Source organism: Helobdella robusta, assembly GCF_000326865.2.
Source record: "Helobdella robusta unplaced genomic scaffold HELROscaffold_3, whole genome shotgun sequence".
NCBI lineage: Eukaryota > Metazoa > Annelida > Clitellata > Rhynchobdellida > Glossiphoniidae > Helobdella > Helobdella robusta.
The window spans coordinates 36,146-59,121 of record NW_008704501.1 but is presented as its reverse complement, the minus strand read 5'-3'; the positions used below and the strand labels follow the sequence as shown (position 1 = coordinate 59,121).

At 31.9% G+C, this 22,976-nt stretch overlaps 3 protein-coding genes across 3 annotated transcripts in view; 2 read left to right on the top strand and 1 right to left on the bottom strand.

Annotated features, from left to right (window-relative positions):
* Nucleotides 1-4,499: 4,499 nt before the first annotated feature.
* On the bottom strand, nt 4,500-18,252 carry HELRODRAFT_188473 (hypothetical protein; the record flags this gene model as incomplete). Its single annotated transcript, XM_009020931.1, has 17 exons — nt 17,977-18,252; nt 17,755-17,892; nt 17,561-17,682; nt 13,267-13,387; nt 12,520-12,737; nt 12,313-12,418; nt 11,736-11,800; nt 11,083-11,215; nt 10,561-10,815; nt 10,086-10,211; nt 8,547-8,711; nt 8,110-8,228; nt 7,957-8,020; nt 7,710-7,823; nt 7,095-7,170; nt 5,370-5,416; nt 4,500-4,697 (listed from the first exon to the last, which is right to left on the bottom strand). The coding sequence occupies exons 1-17, from the start codon at nt 18,187-18,189 to the stop codon at nt 4,500-4,502; spliced, it is 2,280 nt and encodes a 759-aa protein (XP_009019179.1). The 5' UTR covers nt 18,190-18,252.
* A 1,179-nt stretch (nt 18,253-19,431) lies between these two features.
* Nucleotides 19,432-22,090, top strand: HELRODRAFT_66045 (hypothetical protein; the record flags this gene model as incomplete). The annotated part of the gene is made up of 4 exons (XM_009020930.1): nt 19,432-19,502; nt 19,592-19,649; nt 19,721-19,879; nt 21,917-22,090. Coding segments are annotated over 4 exons (462 nt in total), but the record flags the coding sequence as incomplete, so codon positions are not given.
* Nucleotides 22,091-22,445: 355 nt separating this feature from the next.
* The window catches only part of HELRODRAFT_160929 (hypothetical protein), a gene marked incomplete at both ends in the record, with an annotated part of 4,301 nt that continues 3,770 nt past the window's right edge, over nt 22,446-22,976 (top strand). Inside the window, one exon of the mRNA XM_009020929.1 lies at nt 22,446-22,963. Coding sequence (XP_009019177.1) covers nt 22,446-22,963 — 518 coding nt within the window. The remainder of the gene's footprint in view (nt 22,964-22,976) is intronic.

The window sequence follows — 22,976 nt, the reverse complement described above, 5'->3', positions numbered from 1 at the left end:
CATCACTGGTCTTCCTCTGCTTTGCCTGCTGCTGCTTTCATTATTCCATTATTTTCGTTTTTACACACAACACACACATATAAATATATATATATATTATATATATATATATATATATATATATATATATATACATATATATGTATGTATTTGAACAAATTTACCGGATTTTTAGCTCTTGAAAGTTTACGATTGAGCTTTTCAATAATTTTAATATTAATTTTGTGATTGTTATCCAATTTATTAAAATTAATAAGAAAATCGTTGGTGAAGCGTATAGGCCGTATTTCAATTTTACTCATCATCAGCGCTTATATGGGTGTTATATAGATGATGAGTAAAATCGAAATATGGCCTATACGCTTCACCATGAATATTGAAAAGTTCAATCATAAACTTTCAAAATCTATATATTTGGTAAATTTTATCAACTATTGCATCAATTATGGCCTCCTTCCAGCCTTTAAAATATATATATATACATACATATATATACACTGGAAGAACACCATAATTAATGATATCTTAATAATTGGTAGCTTTTGATAGTTTATGATTAATCTTTTCAATTTTTCTAACAGTAAATTATTGTTTAATAATAAATTAATCGCGCGAGATGTCTACTAGGCTTTAACAAGGAGTTTTAAGGAGGTAATTTATTAATGGTCCTACGACGGCCTGAAAATATGATCTACAGTTTGTCATGGAACATCGTCTGACTTCCACACTACAATATTAACTTTTCATTGTCTTTTTTTGTAATCCACCATAAAAATATAATTAAATTCCTGAAAACTGTTCTAAGAAAGTTGTAATTCTTCATTTAAATAAATCTGTAAATTAAAAATTCGTTTTTTAAATAAGTTCCACATTAAAAATAGATTAAAATTTCTAAACTTTAAATAAATCAAACCAAAATTCAACCTGAAAACGATAAAACCAAAAATGAAATGGAAAATACTCCAAAAACGGCTTTAAAAATTTGAAAAATATTTAAAGAATGGTAAATATTTTTTTTTAATAAATAAAAAATATTGAATTTTAACCGAAAATGTTGAAAATTATTAAAAGGATTTATAATTAAAATATTACGATAAAAATATTTCAAAACATTAAATTAAACCGATCTAAAAAAAAATTGATGGGACAAAAGTTTCAAATTTACATGGTCTCCCATTTTTAACGGAAGACTTTATACACAAGCGATTTTTGCTCTCGGAACAAGCCCGTAGACCATGATTTGTTTTTAAACTTAACTCGCAGATAACCTGTGTCATGTCTCAGAGATTAAGAATTGCGCAACATATTTCGGTTAATTAGAAAAATCAAAAAGATTAATTTATCACAAGCTAAGAATTTGGTGGATTTTATTAACTGTTACACACATTATTATTATTGTCAACATTTATATAGCGCCAGTTTTAATTCGGAATTCATATATATATGTAAATATTATATATATATGTTTGTGTGTGTTGCGTGTGTGTGCGCGCGGGTGGGTTATTTATACATGGCATTTACATATAATTTATGAAGTGTTACGTGTTTGCGTCAGATGTGTCGCGCTGTGCAATATTCTTATTCCTTGTGTGCGTGCTCACCACATAGGCAGCCTTTAATTTGTATGTTCTTAAATGTACGCTTATGTTTCCGCCTGTACGTAAGTGTACATTGGTGAATTCATGTGTGCATACAAAACATTGTGTTTTATGGTCTTTTTGTATCGCCGTATAGTTCTGCTTTTTGTGCATTTACTTCCAAAATTTAAAAGTTAATTTAAATTGTACAGTTTTTAAAAGCAGATGACATTAAAACTATTCTTTCAAGTAGAAAAATTACATTTTAGTTATGCGGTTCATCGTGTTCATTCATGTTTAATTTTTTGTTTGTATTTTGTATCTGTCGCTTACATATACAGTTATTTTATCTATCATGCTGTAAAATAAATTATGTAACTCATTTTGTCACGTTATATTTTGTCTTATTTTTCTGCAACTGTCAATAACTATATTAATGTACACCATGGGTGAGCAAACTGCAGGCCGCCTGCCAGTCTATTTATGCGGCCTGCAGACACTGAACGTAGACTATTTTTGCGTCTGAAAAATTTAATTTTTGCGGTTTTTGCATTTTCAATTTTAAAATGTTATTTGAAAACAAGATTTCCTAGTAATAATTTGTTTTTCGTTTTTTCCTTGTCTGAGCTCATCCAGAATTCTTTGTTTTGAAACTTTTCTCATTAAGTTCACATATTTTTGTCAAAACTGTTTAAACTTTAAATATGAGCAAGTCTAAAAATAGGCCAATGCAGAATGGCTGAATTTTAAATGATTTAAGGAGAATAACGACATGTTTTCGAATAAAAACAAACAATTTCAATTATTTGTCAACTTGTATCTGAAACTGGTTTGAAAAAAATGCAGATTTTTTAACAAATTTTAAAAAGTAACTGCTATTTTGATAACTATTTTAAGCAAATTTGTGTAAATACTTTTTTTAGTATGACACGTTTATTGTATATATTGTAATATTTCTACCTATGCGGCCCTCCAAAACCTATATAATTCTAAAAGTGGTCTTCAGATGAAGTTTGCTCCCCTTTGATGTACATTTTACAATTGTTGTCAATTGCAAAATGACAATATAACTGCTTCAGATAAATTTCGGGTTGTTACCATCTGCGATTTTTCTGTCATGTATGTTACAAGTTTATTTTATCATATTTATAGATCATGCATACAGCCCATGGTTTAATAAGTTGTATTTAATTGTTGACTGGGAATTTCATTCACTTGCGTTTATTGTTTTTGATACATTACCACTAAATTTTCTATTTGATATTATTATTTGAGTTTCAAAATGGTTTTCACTTTGTTAATATTGCCACGGTTATTGACACTTTTGTCGTTTATTTTTTTGAGTTTCATCATGTTGCAAAATCTGTTACCTTTTTTGTTTCTTTCATTGTCATCCATGTCTTTAAAATTCAAGTTACCAATGTTATCGTATTCTTTCAAATCTCTAATCTCTTGCGTCAGTAGCAGGGTACTTCAAAGTTGTAATCATCGTTTATATGGTCTTGTACTACTACTACTACTACTATTTTTTATTATTATTTATCCCATCATCAGCCCACCACCTATTTTTCCCTTTTCAGTATTGCTAGCAGCGTTATTTATTATAGTTTCCACTGACATGTTAGATAGAAGTTATAAACAATAGTATTTTGCAGTTCATATTTTAGCCCAGGTACTTAAAAGGAATGTAATCTTTGTAAATATTTTCGTTTCATAATTCATTCGCTATCCTTTGATCCTCGCAAGGATTGTATTTACGTGTCATCACTCTTTACCGTTGCTATTATTCATCGTTGCATCGTTCTGATAATTGTTTAGATATGTTCTGCCACAGCCCACCTGCACGCTCCTTGGTACAGACATACACGTGTAAATGCACACACACACAGACATGCACGCTTTATTCAGTTAGATGACGGGACATTTGTCTTGCGTTCTGCTAGGCGACTCCGTTAGACAACCACTTTACAGAAATTGTTGAATTTTCAGTACATTGTGCATTGCAGCGAAAACCTCTTGGTCCTGGTTCGGTCATGTCTGACGCACTTAACCCAACCACCACCTACGGCAGATGCTGGAGAAATTAGCCCGTCTCGTCTTCCTCCTTTGCAGAAGGAACCTGACCATGATTTTTTCATGTTTACTTAATTTTGCAAGCGGCACCCACCTGCCTGTCTAAAGGTATAGAAGCAGCTTCCATAATATCTGAAACGAGTTTGGTCACGAAGCTGGCACCAAGCATGTTTTGCAGCGCAGCAACCCTCTTTTAAAAACAAATCGCATATTTATGTGCTGTTATTATATGTACGTATTACAAATTCGTGAGTTTTTGTTTTTTGTTAACTACTATCAATATTTATTCTGTCAAATATTTTTTTATATAATAGATTTTGTACGTTAATTTTTCATCAATAAAAATCGTTAACAGTTGTCAAGTGTTATCCTTTACTTGCTGTCGAGAATTTGAAAAGTCCGTAGCGCGTTTTTAATTACAATAAACTTATTCAGTTAATTTTTCAAACCAGTATCATAAAAATCGGATTTTCGCCAGGATTTCAATATAACTGACTTTGAATGTGCACATTAAATTAATTATCAGAAATTTTATAAATTAATCACCTGATAGAACAAAACCACAAATTTCAACAATCATGATACGCAAAACAAATTGGAAGATATTCAAATACCACTCATCCAGTCGATAACTACGTATATCAAAAACGACCAAATTTATTTTCATTGAAAAATATGACTCAAGTGGACACAGAAATTTCAACGCTAAAGATCGTGCGTGAGCCCAAAATAGTACAATAATAAATTGATTAGATCAGGTGATAACGATATATTGTTGTAGATTACTCATTCGTTCACGCGTCATCAACTATGTAACTAACAGTAGTCATTAACCAAAAAAGAACAAGATTATCCTATGACCATTACATTGTTCATTTCATCTTCGCTATAATCTGACGTTTTGGGTTTTTTCAAAGACTTTTTTGGACTCTTTGTTTTGCTTTTTTGTTTTGCAGTTGAAGATAACGGAGAAACTGTTTGTTCTGTAGTTGTTTCGGATGTATCAATGGTTTTTTCAGGCAAAATGATAGCTTCGTCCCAGTTGTCCTGTTAAACCAAAAATCAGTGCGGTATATTGGGATCACATTAACAAGCTTACAAAATTTTTAGTTATGCCCATATTCACTCATTCCCACAAAAACTCAAAAAAATTTTAATATATATATATACATATATATATATTTCATAACCCGTTCAACTGTTTTATGGATTTATTTCACTATTTAATGAGGCTTATAATGCACTACCAAGCCTTGCATTTATGCAAAGGATATTTTTGCTACACTTGATTCTGATTTCAACCTGCTCATCTTTGGGTTTTCATAATAGCAGGACATGATATCTTTTCCCATCACTTTCTTTTTCCATTCTCACTAAACGATCAAACCATTTCATATTACATCTCCACAAGATATATCATATACAACTCAAATTTTTATGTCAGCGACTTAACTGTTGAGCTTATCAACCTAAGTTGAAATTCTTGCAACATTTCATTGCTTTGCAGTCTTTCTCTTTTACATCTCCACTGAAACTGTTTGCGTTTTTACCCATCAAAATACAGCTGTTAATTAATATCAAATGAAATTATAGAGTTTTCTTTTGAGTTTGGTAGGGTAGTCGTTGTACACAGATGAATAATGACTGATAGTTATGAAAAAATTTAATTCATCAGCAAACACTTCAATTGATATGACAATATCTAAATTAACTACCAACCTCCATAGAGACGTGATTTCTAACATCTTCTATCAACATGTCATCATCTGCAGCGAATAAAATACAAAACTATAATATTAAATCCACATATTTAAATGGATTAACACTACGGAACTTTAAACATACCGGCCAACGCAAACATACAAACCATGTTCGACAAGCAACCAAACAGACAAACCATGATTGACAGTACAACCAACTAACCAAACAAACAAACATAAAAAAAAACAGAGACCGACTGAAGGTTTTGGCCAAATAATTTTGTTTCGGCCAAAACTTCGACCACAACGAAATTTACTTTTATGTGTTTTTTTAAATAGTAACTTTCTCATGCTTTTGAAAAAATTTGTGATTTAAGCCAAAAAATAGTTAAGCTGAATACATTAAATTATATAGAACGTTAGGAGTAGATTTGATTTTCTCAAATCTGATTGCATTGGAATGTAACCGGATTTAAAAACACAAACAAATCTTGACCGAGCCTGATTTGTGCATTTATTACATTTCATAATATAAATAGTGACTATAGCTTCAATAGCCTGCGCCTGCCAACACTAGACTCAAGCTCGCATAAAAATTGCTATATTACATTCCAGTCAATACTCAATAAATAAGTTAACTTAAATAGAAATTGAATTTATATTTCTATACCGATTTCTGTAAACAATATCATATACAAACATACAGACAAAAAAAGAAAAAAATGTGCATTAAAACTTATGTATACAATAAAAGCATGTGCGATTAGGCAAGCAGCAAACATGTAAACATATTTTGGAAACAAATTCCTCCATTACAGGGCTCGGTGCCAATGTTTGGTAATTTAAAATAAATTAAGACAATCAAGATAGTAACATCAATCAGATGGTCCAAGCGATGCAATCTTAATTCTTCTTGCTTCAAATCATTTCGCATATATATAATATGCTCAATGATTAATAATACCTTACACATACTGGAACAAAAATGTATAAATGCACAACGTGTCAATGCGTGCATACATGCATATAAATATACACCTACATAAATATAAAAAGATAAATTTAAATACAAAGACACATGTATAAATATAAATTAGAGATGCACGAAAACCAAAAAGCCAACAATTTAAAAAAAATTCTTTTTCAGAATGAAAAACAAGTTATTAAAAAAACAATTCAAATCGTTTCTATTCAACAATTCCTTATCAAGATAATATTCAATTTTTCGCTCAAATTCAAATTTTCCACTAATAAAATATTCAACAATTATTGTTTTGGAATCAAAAAAGTGATGGCTAAAACGAAAATTGAATACCCTGCTATCTGGTCTAGAAGTGGCCAAAGGTCAAACTTCGACCGAATATTCAACCAATCCGAACCTTCAGTGCTGCTCTATTATAAACGCATTTAAATTTAGCTGACAAAAATTCGCTCAAATCCAAAATCCGTTCAAGAATTTTTCGATTTTGAAAATCAAAAATATCTATATAGTTTAATAATTTTTGTAATTTAGCAGATATTTTTTTTGTTTTCAACAGTTTTTTAGTTTGATGCGTGTTGACTGCACGTGAAAAATGTGTTGTGTTTCAAAGTCCGCCAAAACTTGGATCATGGGTGAAGGTTCGGATTTGGTCAAAACCAAAATTTCAGCTTCATGCGTTCACTAAATAAAAAACCAAACTTGACTGCAGATTCTACCAAACATATAAACAAACAAATGTAAGTACATCCAAACATAACGAACCATGATTGATGTTGCATATGGCACGATTCTCAGCACGTAGTTGACCAACCGATTGAACTTCCACTTTGGAGGCAAACTGGAAAGATGTTTGTTTAATATCATCAGCACAATTTTTGATAATGTCGTGTCATTAATAGTGGAAAAGGAAATGAAGATAAACATGTAAAATAGCTGAAACAGAAATGTAAATGAAAAAAAATGGACTCATATAACCACACTGAAGTGGGTGTGCAACATGAACCAGCAACATGGCTGGGTGGGTTAACTAACCCCTAACAAGATGATGACCGCGAAGTTGATGGTTGCAAAGACGATAATGATATCATCAATGAGGATGACGATGAATTTGATGATGTTAATTTGGTTACAGTTGTTTAAGTTAAACAATTTAATGAATCAAATGTATCCTTGTTATGTGAGTTTTGTCATGTAGTTTGATCAATATAAATAATGAAATGCATGATTAATAAAATTCAACATTAATTTGATGGCACTGGTGAAGCAGTGTAGCACAAGATCAAAAAAATTTAATTTTCCAATAACTGCCAACGAAATCAAATCATGCCAATTAAGAAAAGAAGATTGAACGAATTTGAGGAATGAATGACTCATCACCTGGCCAACAATGCATTCCAGCTTGCCTCTCAACTGCATCAACTTGGACAGTACATCAACCGGAGCCTCTAAGTAATGCATTATTGGCGCTAACACCTCATCAACGTCCGGCAACTAAAAAAATTTTCCATCATTTTTGAAGCTTCACATTCTTTATAAATACAAAGAAAGGATGATGAAATCAAACAAATGATGTGAATGAGAGCGTTGATTGAAAGTTGTATCGTGGCAGAAGTGATAAACGAACCGTGGTAAGATATGAAGAGTGCACACTGAGCAGAGCCTTCATCCATTTACATGCAATTTTGCCACTGTTCAACCATAGAAAATAGATTTTATTTCAGTCTACCAAACACCATAACAATGAACGAAAATTAGATTGAAAGGAATGACAACAAACCTTTGGGCATGACCCGATAATCGTCTGGAAATTTCATTGATGAGCTCACTAATATGGGATGGTGGCAGGCAGGCAACTGTGGTCCTTATGAAAGTTGTGTCGGTCTTCTGCAGGACCGCCTGACACAATTTCAAAATGAAGTATTTTAATGATAATGCATGCAAAACCTCTTCCTCTACTCTTCCTCACCATCAAAAAACCGTTCAAAATAGATTCAAGATGCGGAAGCTGATTCATATATCATATGCGCGAGACATGACTTGAAAGCAAGCGAGCACATGGGAAGTAGGTTCACATGTTCAGCAAGAAAAGCATAGCATAATTTCTGCTCGACCATTTGCAAATTCACTTGCCATTAGCATTTAAAATTGTTGCATTTGCCTCAACTTCGTGATGCCCAATTTAAAAAATTATAAATGCAGCAACAAAAAACAAACATTTAGGATGGACTTGTCGTTGCTTTGAAGACCTTGTGCTAACAACAATGCCAAACTTTCAGCCTTCTGAACAGCACTTTGTTGTTGTGTACATGCTGATGAGCTCGTTGACGTACCTTGGCCTGTTTTATGATCAAGTGTTGACAACCTACTGCCGAGTGACATCTGTGACAACGAAATTTCAAGTTTGTTAAAAAGTATTAATTTCAATTTGCAATGAACATCAATTAAAATAATTTTCTTACTTATTACTAATAACCTCGTAATCTGACCATAAAAGTAGATAGATTGAAGCAATGTGATAAAACGTGACTACCAGACTGCCATAAAAATCTATGAACGCTTGCATGAACAAATAAAGTGTTCAATCACTTAAGCTCATTACACACATATTTACATTCAGCTTGTTTCAAACCCATCCAAATTACATTTTGAGTTTGACCGCCTTAAGCAAATAAAACTTTGATATCTTCGCCACTATTGCCAAAAATAAATATAAAACTTCATACCTGGTTGAAATACTCAGATTTTTTAAATTATGAAATAGTCAGGTTTACTTTTAATTTTGGCACTTAACCAGAACGTTTAATGGAACACTTTAAATTAAAAGCCCTGTTTAGTTTGTTATTGAGCTAACAGAGGAGAGGTCATTTCTTCATTTCTCATAATACAAATTTATAAATTATTGTAGAATTATAAAGTCAATCAATATGATGACTTGATGGATGCCAATTTTGATATGAACAGCTTGTTGTTTTTCCCCACAACCTCAGTATTGATGAACAAATGATCCTATACCACTTTGGATTGCATTCCGTGTAAAATATTCTTTAAAGGAAAAACTTTCTGCTTTCGGTTTAAAACATAATGCCTTTGTTCTTCTGTTCTGAGGGATACCCTTCCACTTTGTTCTTCTGTTCTGAGGGATACCCTTCCACTTTGTTCTTCTGTTCTGAGGGATACCCTTCCACTTTGTTCTTCACGCTAGTAAAGATGAAAACTATGATGCAGATCTAGATCTCATAGCTAACATCGTATCAAATTTGTGTCAGATGGCTCTACTTTGTAAATTGTATTGACGTAGTATGTCACAAGGTCGTCATGTGAACACCCAACATTCAAATTTTGTAGTAAAAATAAAAAAGATTTATCGAAGAAAGAAGATAAATCATTGTATGTTTAAAATCATTATTTATATTTCAAAACTTTTGGAATATTTGAGTGTTTTTTATGTGTATTCAACTTTATTTTGCTTGCTCATTATCTGATGAAAATTAGATAATTTCAACATGAAAAATCTTTGTTTTAATTAGTTAATTATTTTAAAAACCAAAACATATTATTGTTAATATTTACTGTAAAACAAAAAAATTAGTATAAAATAAAAAATTTTTTAAATTGACCAGAACATAAAGAAAAAAAACGGAAATTTTTAATTAAAAGTTAAAAAACTGATTTATGCCATTTATTTTAGCAAACTTTTTCTAGAGTGTTGATGATATGCGAGATATTTTTAAATCTTCAGCATGCACATCCAACTGTAGATAAGAGCATACATTTGTAAGAACCTAATCTCATGTTGTTATTGTTTTGATACACTATCAACAGCAAAGCAGATATATTTGCTATGTCTAAATACCATTTATAAGTTAATTCCGGTTTGACCTAAATTTTTTTCATATTAGCTTTTTCTAATTAATAGGCTTTCAACTTTGATATGATGTTTTGAAAAAGTATTTAACGCAGACCAAAATAAGAAAAATAAATAAATGCATGCAGGATGATAAAATGAGCAAAAAACAGAACTTTACCTCAAATGCTTGTTGATATTGACTGAACATCGAAACAACATACAACTACAACATTAAACATGCACGCTCGAATGATTGTGGATGCATTAACATACATGCATCCCAATTGCTTAATAACAAACTGCATGCATAGCGCATACTTGAATTTAAAAAGTTATTTTAAGGATAAACTGCAAATAATTGCAAATCTCCAAACAACAAACCTCCTTTTCCTCTTCACCAACAACTATCGATTTTTTTCTTTTTCGGGAAGTACATTTATTCGGTGTGTCAACTGTTATGTCTTCCTCGGGAACGACTACTCTAGAAGCAAAAGGACAAGTCATTCCAGGGCCAACAAGATGAGCCTCCTTCGAGATTAGAGGAGTTCTTGCTTTAATGAGGCCATCTTGCATCTTAGCCTTGCTCCTCTTTTTTGGATCTCTTCTGATTAGTTCAGACTGCAACTCAGAGATATTCTGAATATTGGAAAATTTCAAACGTTAGAAGTATAACAAAAATGATAAGTTGTTGAATTATTTCAAAAGTACATATATATTGACAACTTGGAAAGTTAACAAGAATGATAACCAATTGTTGAATTATTTTACTTAATGTATTTTGTCAGCAAGAAAATTGATGAAAAAATTCCATATATCACACGGAAACGTCAAAAAAGAAATGAATAAACAAATTGAAATAATAACAATTCTTTCAAATATAGGTTGGATGAAGTCTTCATACACCAGGCACATTCCCTGCTGTTTGAGTGAGGAGTGAGGAAAGCCACATGCCATAACTGCTAGGTTCCGTCCTTTTCCATCAGGCTTCGTTCGAATAGTTGTAATATGCTTGGGCTTCAAAGGCTTCTTGTGCTTACTGGGAACATTTTGAATGAGTTAAGTAATAAAACCGTTGAAAAATGAATGCAATAAACTTTTCATTCTATTGAATTTTATTCATTACTTTATTTATTCATAAATTTAATGAAATCCGCAGATTAATTCCTGCATTGTCATCAGAAAATTCTTCTTGCCACATTGTACATTGTAAATATTTGAAATTTAGTAAAAAAAACACCAAACTTTCAGATTTCACTAATCTTTATAAAATTATACCACAGATACAAACTCGTGAAGTCAATTATTCAATACGATTAATTAATTAAATTAACGCTCATTAAATGGTGTATGCTCGCTGGATAACCTACCCCGAAATACGCCTACTCTGAAAATTTCGGCTGGCTTGATCTTAGATGCAATGGGAGTGGGTGAAAATCGTAAAATAGAACATCACATGACGACATGACAGAAAGGGAAGGGGGAAAATCAGAACAGTCAATCCAACGAGCTTATAAAAATGTTTAGGTACAACAATTGTTGATGATAGCGAAACTAACCCATTTAAAATGCATTCAAAATAAGCAAGTTGACCCTGCTTCGTGACCACGGCCAGTTTGAAAGCCTGGACAGAATTTTTTTTTTATTATAATCAATAAATGTGGCATGTTAACTGTGAATTTAAAAATTTATAAAACAAACCCATACAAAATCTGAACAGTAATATTACAATTATTTGTTAACGTAATAGCCTCTAAATTGAAAAATGAAAATACGTGTTCCACAATATTCAGATGACAATGATCTTCAAGCACTTATTAATGCAGGCTGCAAACCTCCCATTTACAACTTGATCCAAATGGGTGGCATCAGCAATGTGTGATCATATCTTGATACAAGCAAGAACATATTCAAAACTTTCTACTCAGGATTTTGAAAATTTTCCAAATTCTTCTTAATGTTCCTCAGCATGTCACATATCATACTCACATTAACTCTCCACAAATCTGTTGTCTCAAACTCGCACCAGGGATCTCAAAATTTTGGTCATCTCAACTCATTACTTACAATTTTGAAAGAAAATCAATGATAATGTAAAGAATTGCACTTATTAAAAATCATACAAATCTGTTTAACCTGATCTGAATTGAGCGGAGAAGATATGCTCATATGCATTGGTTCATCTGGCAGAAGCAGTGAACCAACCAATGAACTTGTTCGTTCCACTTTCCCATCTATTTGTCTACAGTCAATAGAATGAATGATTTTAGCATGCAATTCAGAATAATAATTATGAGCCAATGTGTGTGTTGATTGCCAAATATGTAGATATAAAAAGATCACCTGATGCAAATTTTATTTTCACCGGCAGCCATGGTTAAAATATAGTTGCCATCAATAACTGGTGATACTCCGTCATCGGAGCTTGTGGTTATTAGATCAGCACAGTTGTCACCATCACCTCTCTTCATATTTTCATCATGGTCACTTGACTTTGAAGTTTTTCTTAAATTTGGGATTTCAAATATTTTCGTAACTTCAGAAGTGTGGCCTAAAAATGTCTGCAAATAGTAAAATTTGATTACTTGAAAAAATAAAGAAACAATATTGTTAAATTAATTTTTGAAACATTATTTTATCTCTTTATTACTCAAACTGTATCACTCAAACCTTTTGTAAAATTTATCTAAAGTAATCTTACTGTTGAATTAAACTTATTTAAATAAATTGAAGAACTATTAGTTATATAAGCAGGCAAATTCTGTAAAATTTACTCTGTCATCTCAGCACATGCACAATTCCTTCCTTAACATTCGTCAACACTTGGACAATGCCAGGTGCTGACGAATGACTTCCTTCTGTGATGTATATGAGATGGGCAGATTATAAAATATGACAACAACACCACTTGAAATAAATGTAAATCGATTTAGTTACAGAACTTATGCATCCATCAAACACAAATTAAAGTTTATTAATTTAATCAGAATATTTAAGATGATTCAAAAATATTTGAATGTTAAAATTTATCAAAATTATGATAATTCTGTAATATGAATTAAAAAACAAACAACAAAAAATAAAGCAAACTTGAATAAGTTGTCTTGTCTTAAGATTCCAGAGTTGTATGAGCCTGCCAGCGACGAGCAGATGCTCCTGCGAACTACAGAGTGCTATTGAATGCAGCGTACCCTGGTTGCCCTTCCATTTACTGAGAAGCAAATAATGTATATTTATTATAATTGGGTGCACAAATACAGAAAAATGTGATGATTACAAATTACAACATTTATGTACATTTATTTTGAACATATTTCAGTGAAGATATCTTTGCTGAATGAAGTGACAGTGGAAAGTTAAAAAGCACATTGCCGAAAAAACATGGAAGAAGCAGATAAAAGACGATCTTTAAAAATAATGCCTGGTTCCAATTCAGGCAAAACAGAAGCCACAGAGATGATGTGGAAAATAAAATAAGAAGTGTGCAATACCATTAAAAAATCCACAAAAAAAAGCATCAAGCCATTAAAATGCTGCAACCTAGTAGGAATAGGAACAAGTGTTCTCTCTGTTTCATTTTAAAAGCACACTGACAATTGAGGAGAAAAAAAATCAAACAATTTCTTTAACAATGTTAACATCAATCTCACACGCACACACGCACGCACACACACACACACATATGTGCATTTAGATGATGAATTTAGATAACTGTCTTCAAAATTTTAATAAATTTGACAATTCCCAGAAAAGTTTAATACAAACTATTAATTGAGGCGATATTGACCAATCAATAATTTTATTGAGACAGTGCATTAGTTAATAAATTTGTGTTACTGAGAAACACTCGGTCCTCAGCATTTAGACTTTAGTTCAACTTTGAAAAAGCTGCATCCATAAATGTTCAGTCTCTGAAGGAGCATTAAACCTCTCAGTTCTGTGAATCTTATCAGAACGTACAATTTGGTGTACAGTTTTCACGCCTTATAGATCTCAACGTTGAATTCCCTTCCATGTCTCACACGCCTCATACATGAATTCGCCCGGGTCAGACTAATTGGCTGACTTATGGTTGGCGGATTTGCATGCTGAAGACAATGAAACACAATTTTTATTAATTTAATCATGGCAAATTGTTCTAATAAAAATGATATATTATTAATAACATGTATTTGAGCGAAAATTGTAATAAATAATTGCGAAAATATCACAAAATATTAAGTGCCTGACTTGAGACGTTTATTATAGTACGCGGTAATTGGCTGACTTTTCTCAAAAACACAATTTTTCCTAATTTATTCAAAACAAATTGTTATAATATAATTAAATAATTATTCTTAATAGGTATTTAGACATAATGACATCATCCTAATTTTCACAATCATCATTAAAACAATATATATATATATATATATTCATATTTTATTTCAGATTTTGCATTTCTGACTATGTGTTTTTTGATCTAATAGGCTCCGACGATGGTTAACTCCGAAACAGTACTGTCAGCCAAGCTCAATAATAATTAATTTTCTTCTCAATAAATATGAATTCAACAAACTCAGAATTGTTGAGGTTTTAATAAAAAAGATTATAAATGCACGCTGGGTAACCATTTTTAACGACATTTGTATTAAAGAGAGCCTCGTTCCTAAATATATATATATATATATATATTGAGTGGCATTTTTTGTATTTCTTAATTATTTTGAGTTATTCTGGCAGTTATTTGGCGTTATTTTTGTTGTAAAGTTATTTGTAGGTGCATTTAATTTGCTTAGATATGTTATTTATTGAAAGTTTTTTGAATTAAGCCCAAAATATCGATTATTTTGTGAATTAAAATTTAATATCAAGTAAGAAATTTTTTGTTTGTATTCTGATCGGGTTTACTTGCTTCTAATTCGTTGGTGAAAATAAGTTTACCTGCATTGTTTTGATAATTGGTTGAGCTCATAAGTTTACCTTCTTTGTTTTTTTTGGGTGTACATAATGAGTAACTGGGACAAATGTAAAAATATTGGTAACAAGGACTTAACACAATGCAAGAAGTGTGATTTGTATTGTTATGAACTTTGCACCGGTCTGCGGTGTGCTCAATGTGAACAGCTATTTCACTACAAGTGTTTGCAGATGACAAGTGAAAATTATGAATTAGTGAAGAATTGCTCCAATATAACCTTCAAATGTGACGATTGCGTCAATTGTTCGCCATCTGTAGAGCAGCTAGCAAAAGATGTGAACAAGAATAATAAAATCTTGCTGAATGAAATAAGAAAATTTACAAGAGATGCATGAAAATACCAAGTCTGAGATTGATGGTATCAAACTGAAAATAAATGCTGATGGTAATAAATTGTGTACATTGGAAAAATCCAGAGTTGAATTGCGTGATGAAATGAAACATTTCAAGAGTGAATTAAAGTCTTCATGGTCAGAAGTTGTCGGTCGTGAGGTGAAGAAAAACGTCGACATAATAAATTTGGAGGTGAAGAAAAACGTTGAAGTAATTAACACAGAAGTGAAATGTTTGCAGAGAGGCAGAAAAAAGAAGCGTGAAAACAATGTGATGATATTCTGACTGCAGGAGAGTGAGGCTGATGGGACAAATGTTTTCAAAATCCTAAATCACCTTTCTGACAATGTTATTACAGACAAAAATGTCATTAAATTAATAAAAATTGGGAAGGATGAATGAAAATGTTGTCAGGCCGATCTTGATAAAGTTTGATGATTTAAAGATCAAGGATTTACTGTTTAAAACTATATATAAACTGAAGACAGTTGGTGATGATCTTGTTCAAGTAAGGTTGAGTCATGATCTCAACAGAAAGCAGAGAATCAGAGAGAAATTGATAGATTTGTCAAATGTTTGACCGATGTTGAACACTGGATGTCCAGCAATTCGCTGAAGTTGAATCAGTACAAAACCCAGTTGCTCCCGGTACTTGGCAGCAGATGACAAAGATAGATATGCACTCAGTGAATGTAAACAACATCCAATTTGGGAGTTTTGGTTGATTCTAAACTCACAATGAAAGAACACATAAAGAATGTATCAGTTGCTAGTATGGCTCACATCAGAGGCTTGTACAGAGTCAGACGTTATTTAGACAGGAGTAGCATGGAAACATTAGTACACGCTCTCATAACATCCTGTCTCATTTTCTCATTCTACAGGCTACCCCAGACGTCAGTAGCTGTTCTACAATCAATCCAGAATCCTGCGGCTAAACTAAAGGTAGGTGGGCTGTTGTTCGATCACGTTACGCCGACTTTGAATGATCTCCACTGGCTGACAATCAATAAAAGGATAATCTTCAAAATAGTGGTCATAATTTTAAAATCATTAAATGGCTTGGCTCTGTTCAGTAGATTTGTCAGGAAAACATCCACATCGAATATCAGTTTGAGATCAGACGATATGAAACTTAAGACGGTACCAGTTAATCGCTTACAAATAGTATCGCACAACATTACTGTTGCTGGCCCAATGGTTTGGAACGCTATGCCAGAGTTGCTAAAAAGACCTGAAAATTCTTTGAACAATTTTAAAAAAGAATTGAAAATGCATTTGTCTAAATGTTGACCGTTGATAAAGTATAAAAGATGCAATAACTATGTTTTCATTATTTTTTAATCATGCAATTTAAGTTGCTCATTGAATACTGATAGAAACATGGACAACTTCAAATAGGACAGTGGAGGTATGGAGACGGAAAGTGTCATTCCAAAAAATGGAATGGACTGAACTATCAAAGGAGGTTATTTTCAATAATAATAATAATAATAATAATAATAATAATAATAATAATTATGCCATTTGTGAAGCACCATGCAAGTGACTGAGGAAAAGGAAGCTTCCTAGTATTGTTGATTTTCATTAACTTCATTATTGTATGAAGATATTTTTAATACAATTATGTAATAATGTGGCCCCCGCTATCCCTGTGACGGCACAGGCAAGTCAAAAGTCAGGCAAATACCACGTACGTCAGCCACTTTATATTTTGTGATATCCACGCAATGTGCCGTATTATCTTAATACTATTTTTGTTCAAATACCTATTAAGAACAACTATTTAATTATAATATAGCAATTTGTTTCCAAATAAATTAAAAAAAACTGTGTTTTATTTTGTTCGGTATGTAAGTCAGGCAACCAAAAGTCAACCAATTAGTCTGACCCAATTCGCCCTCTGATCCTCACATATTATAGCTCTGGCATTGAAAAAAAGATTCCAGTAAAATGCTGTGCCATTTTAATTTTCTGATATTTTTAACAAAAATGTCAAAAATCAATTTGTACCTATTGCCAACAATATTGAAATAAAAAAAAACAGCAAGTCTAATTCTAAAAAAAAATATCTCAACAAAAGGTGCTTACTGCTTTAGGGATGATTTCCCTATATCCCATTGTACAATATGCTCATCAATTGAACATGAATATATGGAAGAACCATCATCACTCCAGCATATGCCAGTAACTTCTTTTTCATGACCATCAGACTATTGGAAACAGTGTAAGAAATTTTTAGAAATTTAGATTAAATCAATGTCTAATTAAAAAAAGAAGCTAACCAAGGTAGAGTATAAATCAGCTTGCTTGATACTGTAAAGCAGGATCGTACCAGATGTGGTACCTAGAGCCAGCAACTGTAGATTTTCTAAGGTTTCTTTCAGTGATTCTTTCTTTTTTCGTTTCTTTGGAGGGCTCTCCTGGAAAACATTCATGAAAATAAATAAGTGAATATAAGTTGTGATAAAAGATAAATAAGTGGTCAAAAAAATTTTAAATATTACCAAACAATTCTCGGAACTGATGACTGAGGCAGTTGGGCCCCAGGACATGCACACCGACTGAACAGACAGATGAGAAGTCGGTGTGTACTCTTGCTTCAATGAACCGTTCAAACTATCCCAGATTTTTAAAATACCATTTGAGTCCGAATACGACAAATAATTGTTAGTTTTTGAAAATTCCAAAACACTTCGTAAAGCAGAAGAACTCGCCATACCATCTAATCTACACTACAGTGCACACAACACGTGAAAAACGGGCGCATGCGCGATAATAAATATCAACAAAAAGACCCATAAAAAGAGATCGCTCACTTTAGAACTATAATACAATGAAAGATATTTTACGGAATACAGATTTTTTAATTACAAAATTACAATATTTTTATCAAAAATAAATAATTTAAACAATTTTGTATTGAATAATTTATTTCAACTTATTAAAAAAATGTAAAGAAATATTTGAAACAACTCTTAAAATCATCAGTGTAATAAAAATAGCTAAAATAACCAAAATTAAATGTAAAAATTTTTTTTAAATATATATAATTTATTGGTAATTTAAAAATTAATTATATGACTCTAAACTTTATTGTCAAAAAAATTATTATTAAACTCAAATTAGTGAGCGGCTTAACATTTTTTGCCTTTTTCCTGCATTAAATAGGAATCAAGATGTCGGTCAAAATGGCGGATGAAATCCAAGATGTCGGATCGTTAGAACAGCCTATAGCCATCAATGATTATGGAGAAGAAATATTAGTGGGTTTACCCATAGAATATGTTGAAACTTCAGTGGAACATTTCAATTCCAATAACGACATCAATCTCGAATGTTATTCTGAGCCGTTTAGTGAAGAAATTGTACTCCAAGCGGCCGAAGTTGTGATCGGAGATGACGCTTCGAATGGGTTTACTCGTCAAGATGGATTAGTTTATGTTTTCAACACCGATGGAAGTGATGTATATGATAACTTAATCACTGTAGAGCCGGAAGATGAATTCAGGTCTCGAGATTATGATAAAAAGTTATTTGAAAAGCGAAAAGGATCTAAAAAAGCAAAATTGGGTCATATCAAAACATTCAACACTCAAGATGAACCACAGGATATTCAAGTTCTTAATGATGCTGAATATTCTGTAGTTTGGTCTACTCCAGGTAGTTATAGTTATATATATAAATATATATATATAACTATACATTATATACAATTATACATCATTTTTTATCACTTATTTAAAATTTATTTATATTACTACACCTTAAAATTTTTTTTTCTTAATTAAATATTATAATAATTTATTTTATTGATTATGTAAAATAAAAAATCTTATTCAATTTTTTAATAAGATGAAATAAAAAGAGAGCCTGATTACTTAGACATTAATGAAGAAGAGGTGACAACGAGCAGTATATCTTCTTCCAACAATGAATGCATTGATTATCTACTCTGGGACAAAATCCCACCTGGAGATAGTTTACCTGGGATTGATCTAACAGATCCCAAACAGTTGGCTGATTTTACAAAGTACTTAAATCTTTTTTACAGATGAAATTTTATTATGTATGCCAAGGCTTTCAACAAATAAATAACAAAATTGTTGATTAACTTTATAGATCAAAAGCATCTGAAATGCAAGATGATGTGCACAGAACTGTAGCATGCCCTCACAAGGTTTTTCATTGTTTTTGCTTGTTTTTAAAACTTTTCATATTTAAACATTTTTGTGGTCTTTATTAATTAAGGGTTGCAGCAAAATGTTTAAAGACAATGCAACAATGAGGAAACACTTGCACACACATGGACCACGGGTTCATGTTTGTTCTGAGTGTGGTAAAGCTTTTGTAGAAAGTTCAAAATTGAAGCGACACCAACTGGTTCACACAGGAGAGAAAGCTTTTCAGGTAAATTAAACCTCCATATTTTTTTAAAACTTTATATATATAATTAAAAAAATATCAATTTGCTTTTTTATGCCATTACTTCATTTTGTTGTCAATGTATTTTATATTCTTTTATTTATTTTATTATTATTTATTTTATTCCATTTTATTTTACTTTTCGTGCTTAAACATTTTTCTTTCTCCGTTTTTTTAATTTACTTATATGTTTAATTTTATACTACTGCCTTGCATGCTGTACCTGATTTTTAAAGAATAATAAAAAAAGAAATGTTTTAAATAGTTGAGGCCATTGAGGTGTACTAAGTGTGATAAGCTTAAGTGCATAAAGTCAGCCAAGGATTTCAGTATGAGTGTTAAATAATAGAAGTCAAATAACTCGCAAAATAATTTCTAGGTCTAGGGCCGGTGAAATTTTTAGTATTTATTAAAATTATAGCTAAAATTTTTTTAGGAAAATTTTAAAATCTGAAGCTCAATTTTATTTGTCAGAACAATTTTTTAAGCTCAATGCTAATAACCGTAAAAACATTTTTGTGAATAAAAATTTAACTAATCACTAGGTACCGTGAACATTTCAGGTTTTATTAATAATGAATCTGTGTGTGATGATGCAAATTTTACTTCTGATGTTCAGTTTTTTGTAAAAAATTTTCAAAGTTTCTGTGCGAAGAACCATGGAAATCGGTTTTTACTAAATCCAAATTTAACTAATCTAGTACGTTTGAGATTTTCAGGTTACATATCTTACAGTTTCATGAATGGTTGAAATTTAAATAAGTTATGAAGCTTAGTTTCTTTTAAAATACATTTTAAAATTATTTTACCTAAGGACTTTTCAGCTAGGTGTTCAATATAATCATTAAATAGTAAAATTCAAATAACTCAAAGTAATCTAGGGCCTGTGAAATTTTCAGGGTTTATTAACATTTTATCCAAGTACATTTGGTGAAAATAGTAATAAAATCTGAAGCTAAGTTTTTGTTGAACCAATCAAAATGGATTTTTGTGTATAAAAATTTAACTAATTATCTATGGCCTGTAAAAATTTTATTAATTTCTGATGTTAGTTTTTTTGTAAGAATTTTTGAAAGGTATGTATGATGTGATAAACCATAAAAAATGGTTTTTACTGAATACAAGTTTAACTAATCTTTAGGGTGCATGATTGACATTTTCAGATTGCATAACCAACGGTCTTGTAAATATACGGTTGAGATATGAATTAATTCTGAAGTTTACTCTTTTTTTAGATACATTAAAATTTATTTTATGCAAGGATTTTTCAGCTATAATTTCTGTAATGGCGAGTTAGCTCAGCGGGTAGAAGTGCCATGTTCCATGCATGTGGTGGCCTGGTTCGAATACTGTTGGTCTGAAATTTAAAGATTTTTATATGCTATGCGCATATAATGCAGTGCTTGCGCATGCATATATATCGTGTATGTACGTTGTGTGGTGTGGATAGTACAGTTTTTGGGGCACAGGTTTAAATACAGGGATGGGGTGTAGGCGGTTTTGCATATGTCATAGCTGCATAATAAAGAACCAAAAAATATCAACGTTAAACAATAAAATTGACACAACTCACAAAGTTTAGGGTTTGTGAAATTTTTTGGGTTTATTAACAACATAGTGAATTCAGTAGATATTTTAATAAAATCTGAAGCTCAGTTTTTGTTAAAATAATTTTTATTAATTTTGTAACTGAAGACAAATAATGCTTGTAGGCTGTTCAGAATGAACTAGTAGGCCACAGTTTGTCCACCTCTGGTTTAATGTATTAATGACAACTGAGATAGATATTAGTTTTGCTAGTTTTGTTAGCAAAGTGAAGGCTAGAGAAATTAGGTGAACCAACCAGGACTGCTGTTGAATTTGCACGTCAGACGTCAAAGGTGGATTTGGGGTTAGAATTAGAACTTCTGTTAAGGACTTTTCATCATGAATGTTTATGAATGATCATTTAATAATTATTTCTATATACCACATTGAGCATATATAATCTCTACAGATTTATTCTTAATTATTTCTTTAAAGTGCACATTTGAAGGCTGTGGTAAGTGGTTCTCTCTTGATTTCAACTTACGCACGCACGTCCGCATACACACTGGAGACCGACCTTACGTCTGCCCATTCGAAGGCTGCAGTAAGAAGTTTGCACAGTCAACAAATCTTAAATCTCACATACTCACGCATGCAAGACAAAAGTAAAATTTTTATTAAATATTTTTTCAATGTTTTTGTTATTGATTAATGCAGCGATATTGACTTTTTTGCAGATCTTCTGTAAATTACCGATATAAACCTGTAACCACGTGAGTTTTATTTTAATTTAATTTCATTTTTTATTTATGGTTTTCAATAAACTCTGATCTATTTTGGCATAGCTTTACTAAAATTTGAATTATTTGTGATGTGATAGTGCATCTTAAACTGACCCTCACTGCCTTGTGAGTGATGTTGGATCATCAAAGGCTAGGCCCACCGCTTATAACTGGTTGCGTAAGGAAGGGCGTCCTGCGTAAAAACTAGCCAAAAAATAATACTTATGATGACGGAAATAACAATGGCCCTCAGTATCCGGCAGAAGAGGGTGCGAAGAATCTCCGGAGACCCAGTCCATGGGGTTGTGGTGCAAGGCCCTGTGGATGGTCTGGCTACTGGCACCCCACTCTATAGTGTGGCGGTGCAAGGCACTATAGATGGAAGGACTACTTGTAGACCAAGGGGTTGGAGGTTTGGTACCTGGAATGTAGGCACGTTGACAGGAAGAAGTTTGGAAGTGGTGGAGGAGCTGCAGAGGAGAATGGTTGACGTGGCTGCATTACAGGAGATCAGATGGAAGGGTGAGGGTACAAGGTTTGTGGGGGCTAAAGGTGGAAGATATAAGTTGTGGTGGAAGGGGGATGATGGTATGGGAGGAGTTGGTGTGATGGTAAGAGAAGAGTTGGTGGAGAAGGTGTTGGAAGTGAGGCGGAGAAGCAATGGTGTAATTGTGGTGGTGATGGTGTTTGGAAAAGTAATAGTGAGGGTGATATCAGGATATGCTCCGCAACAAAGTAGGAAGGAAGAGGAGAAGGATAGGTTTTATGATGAT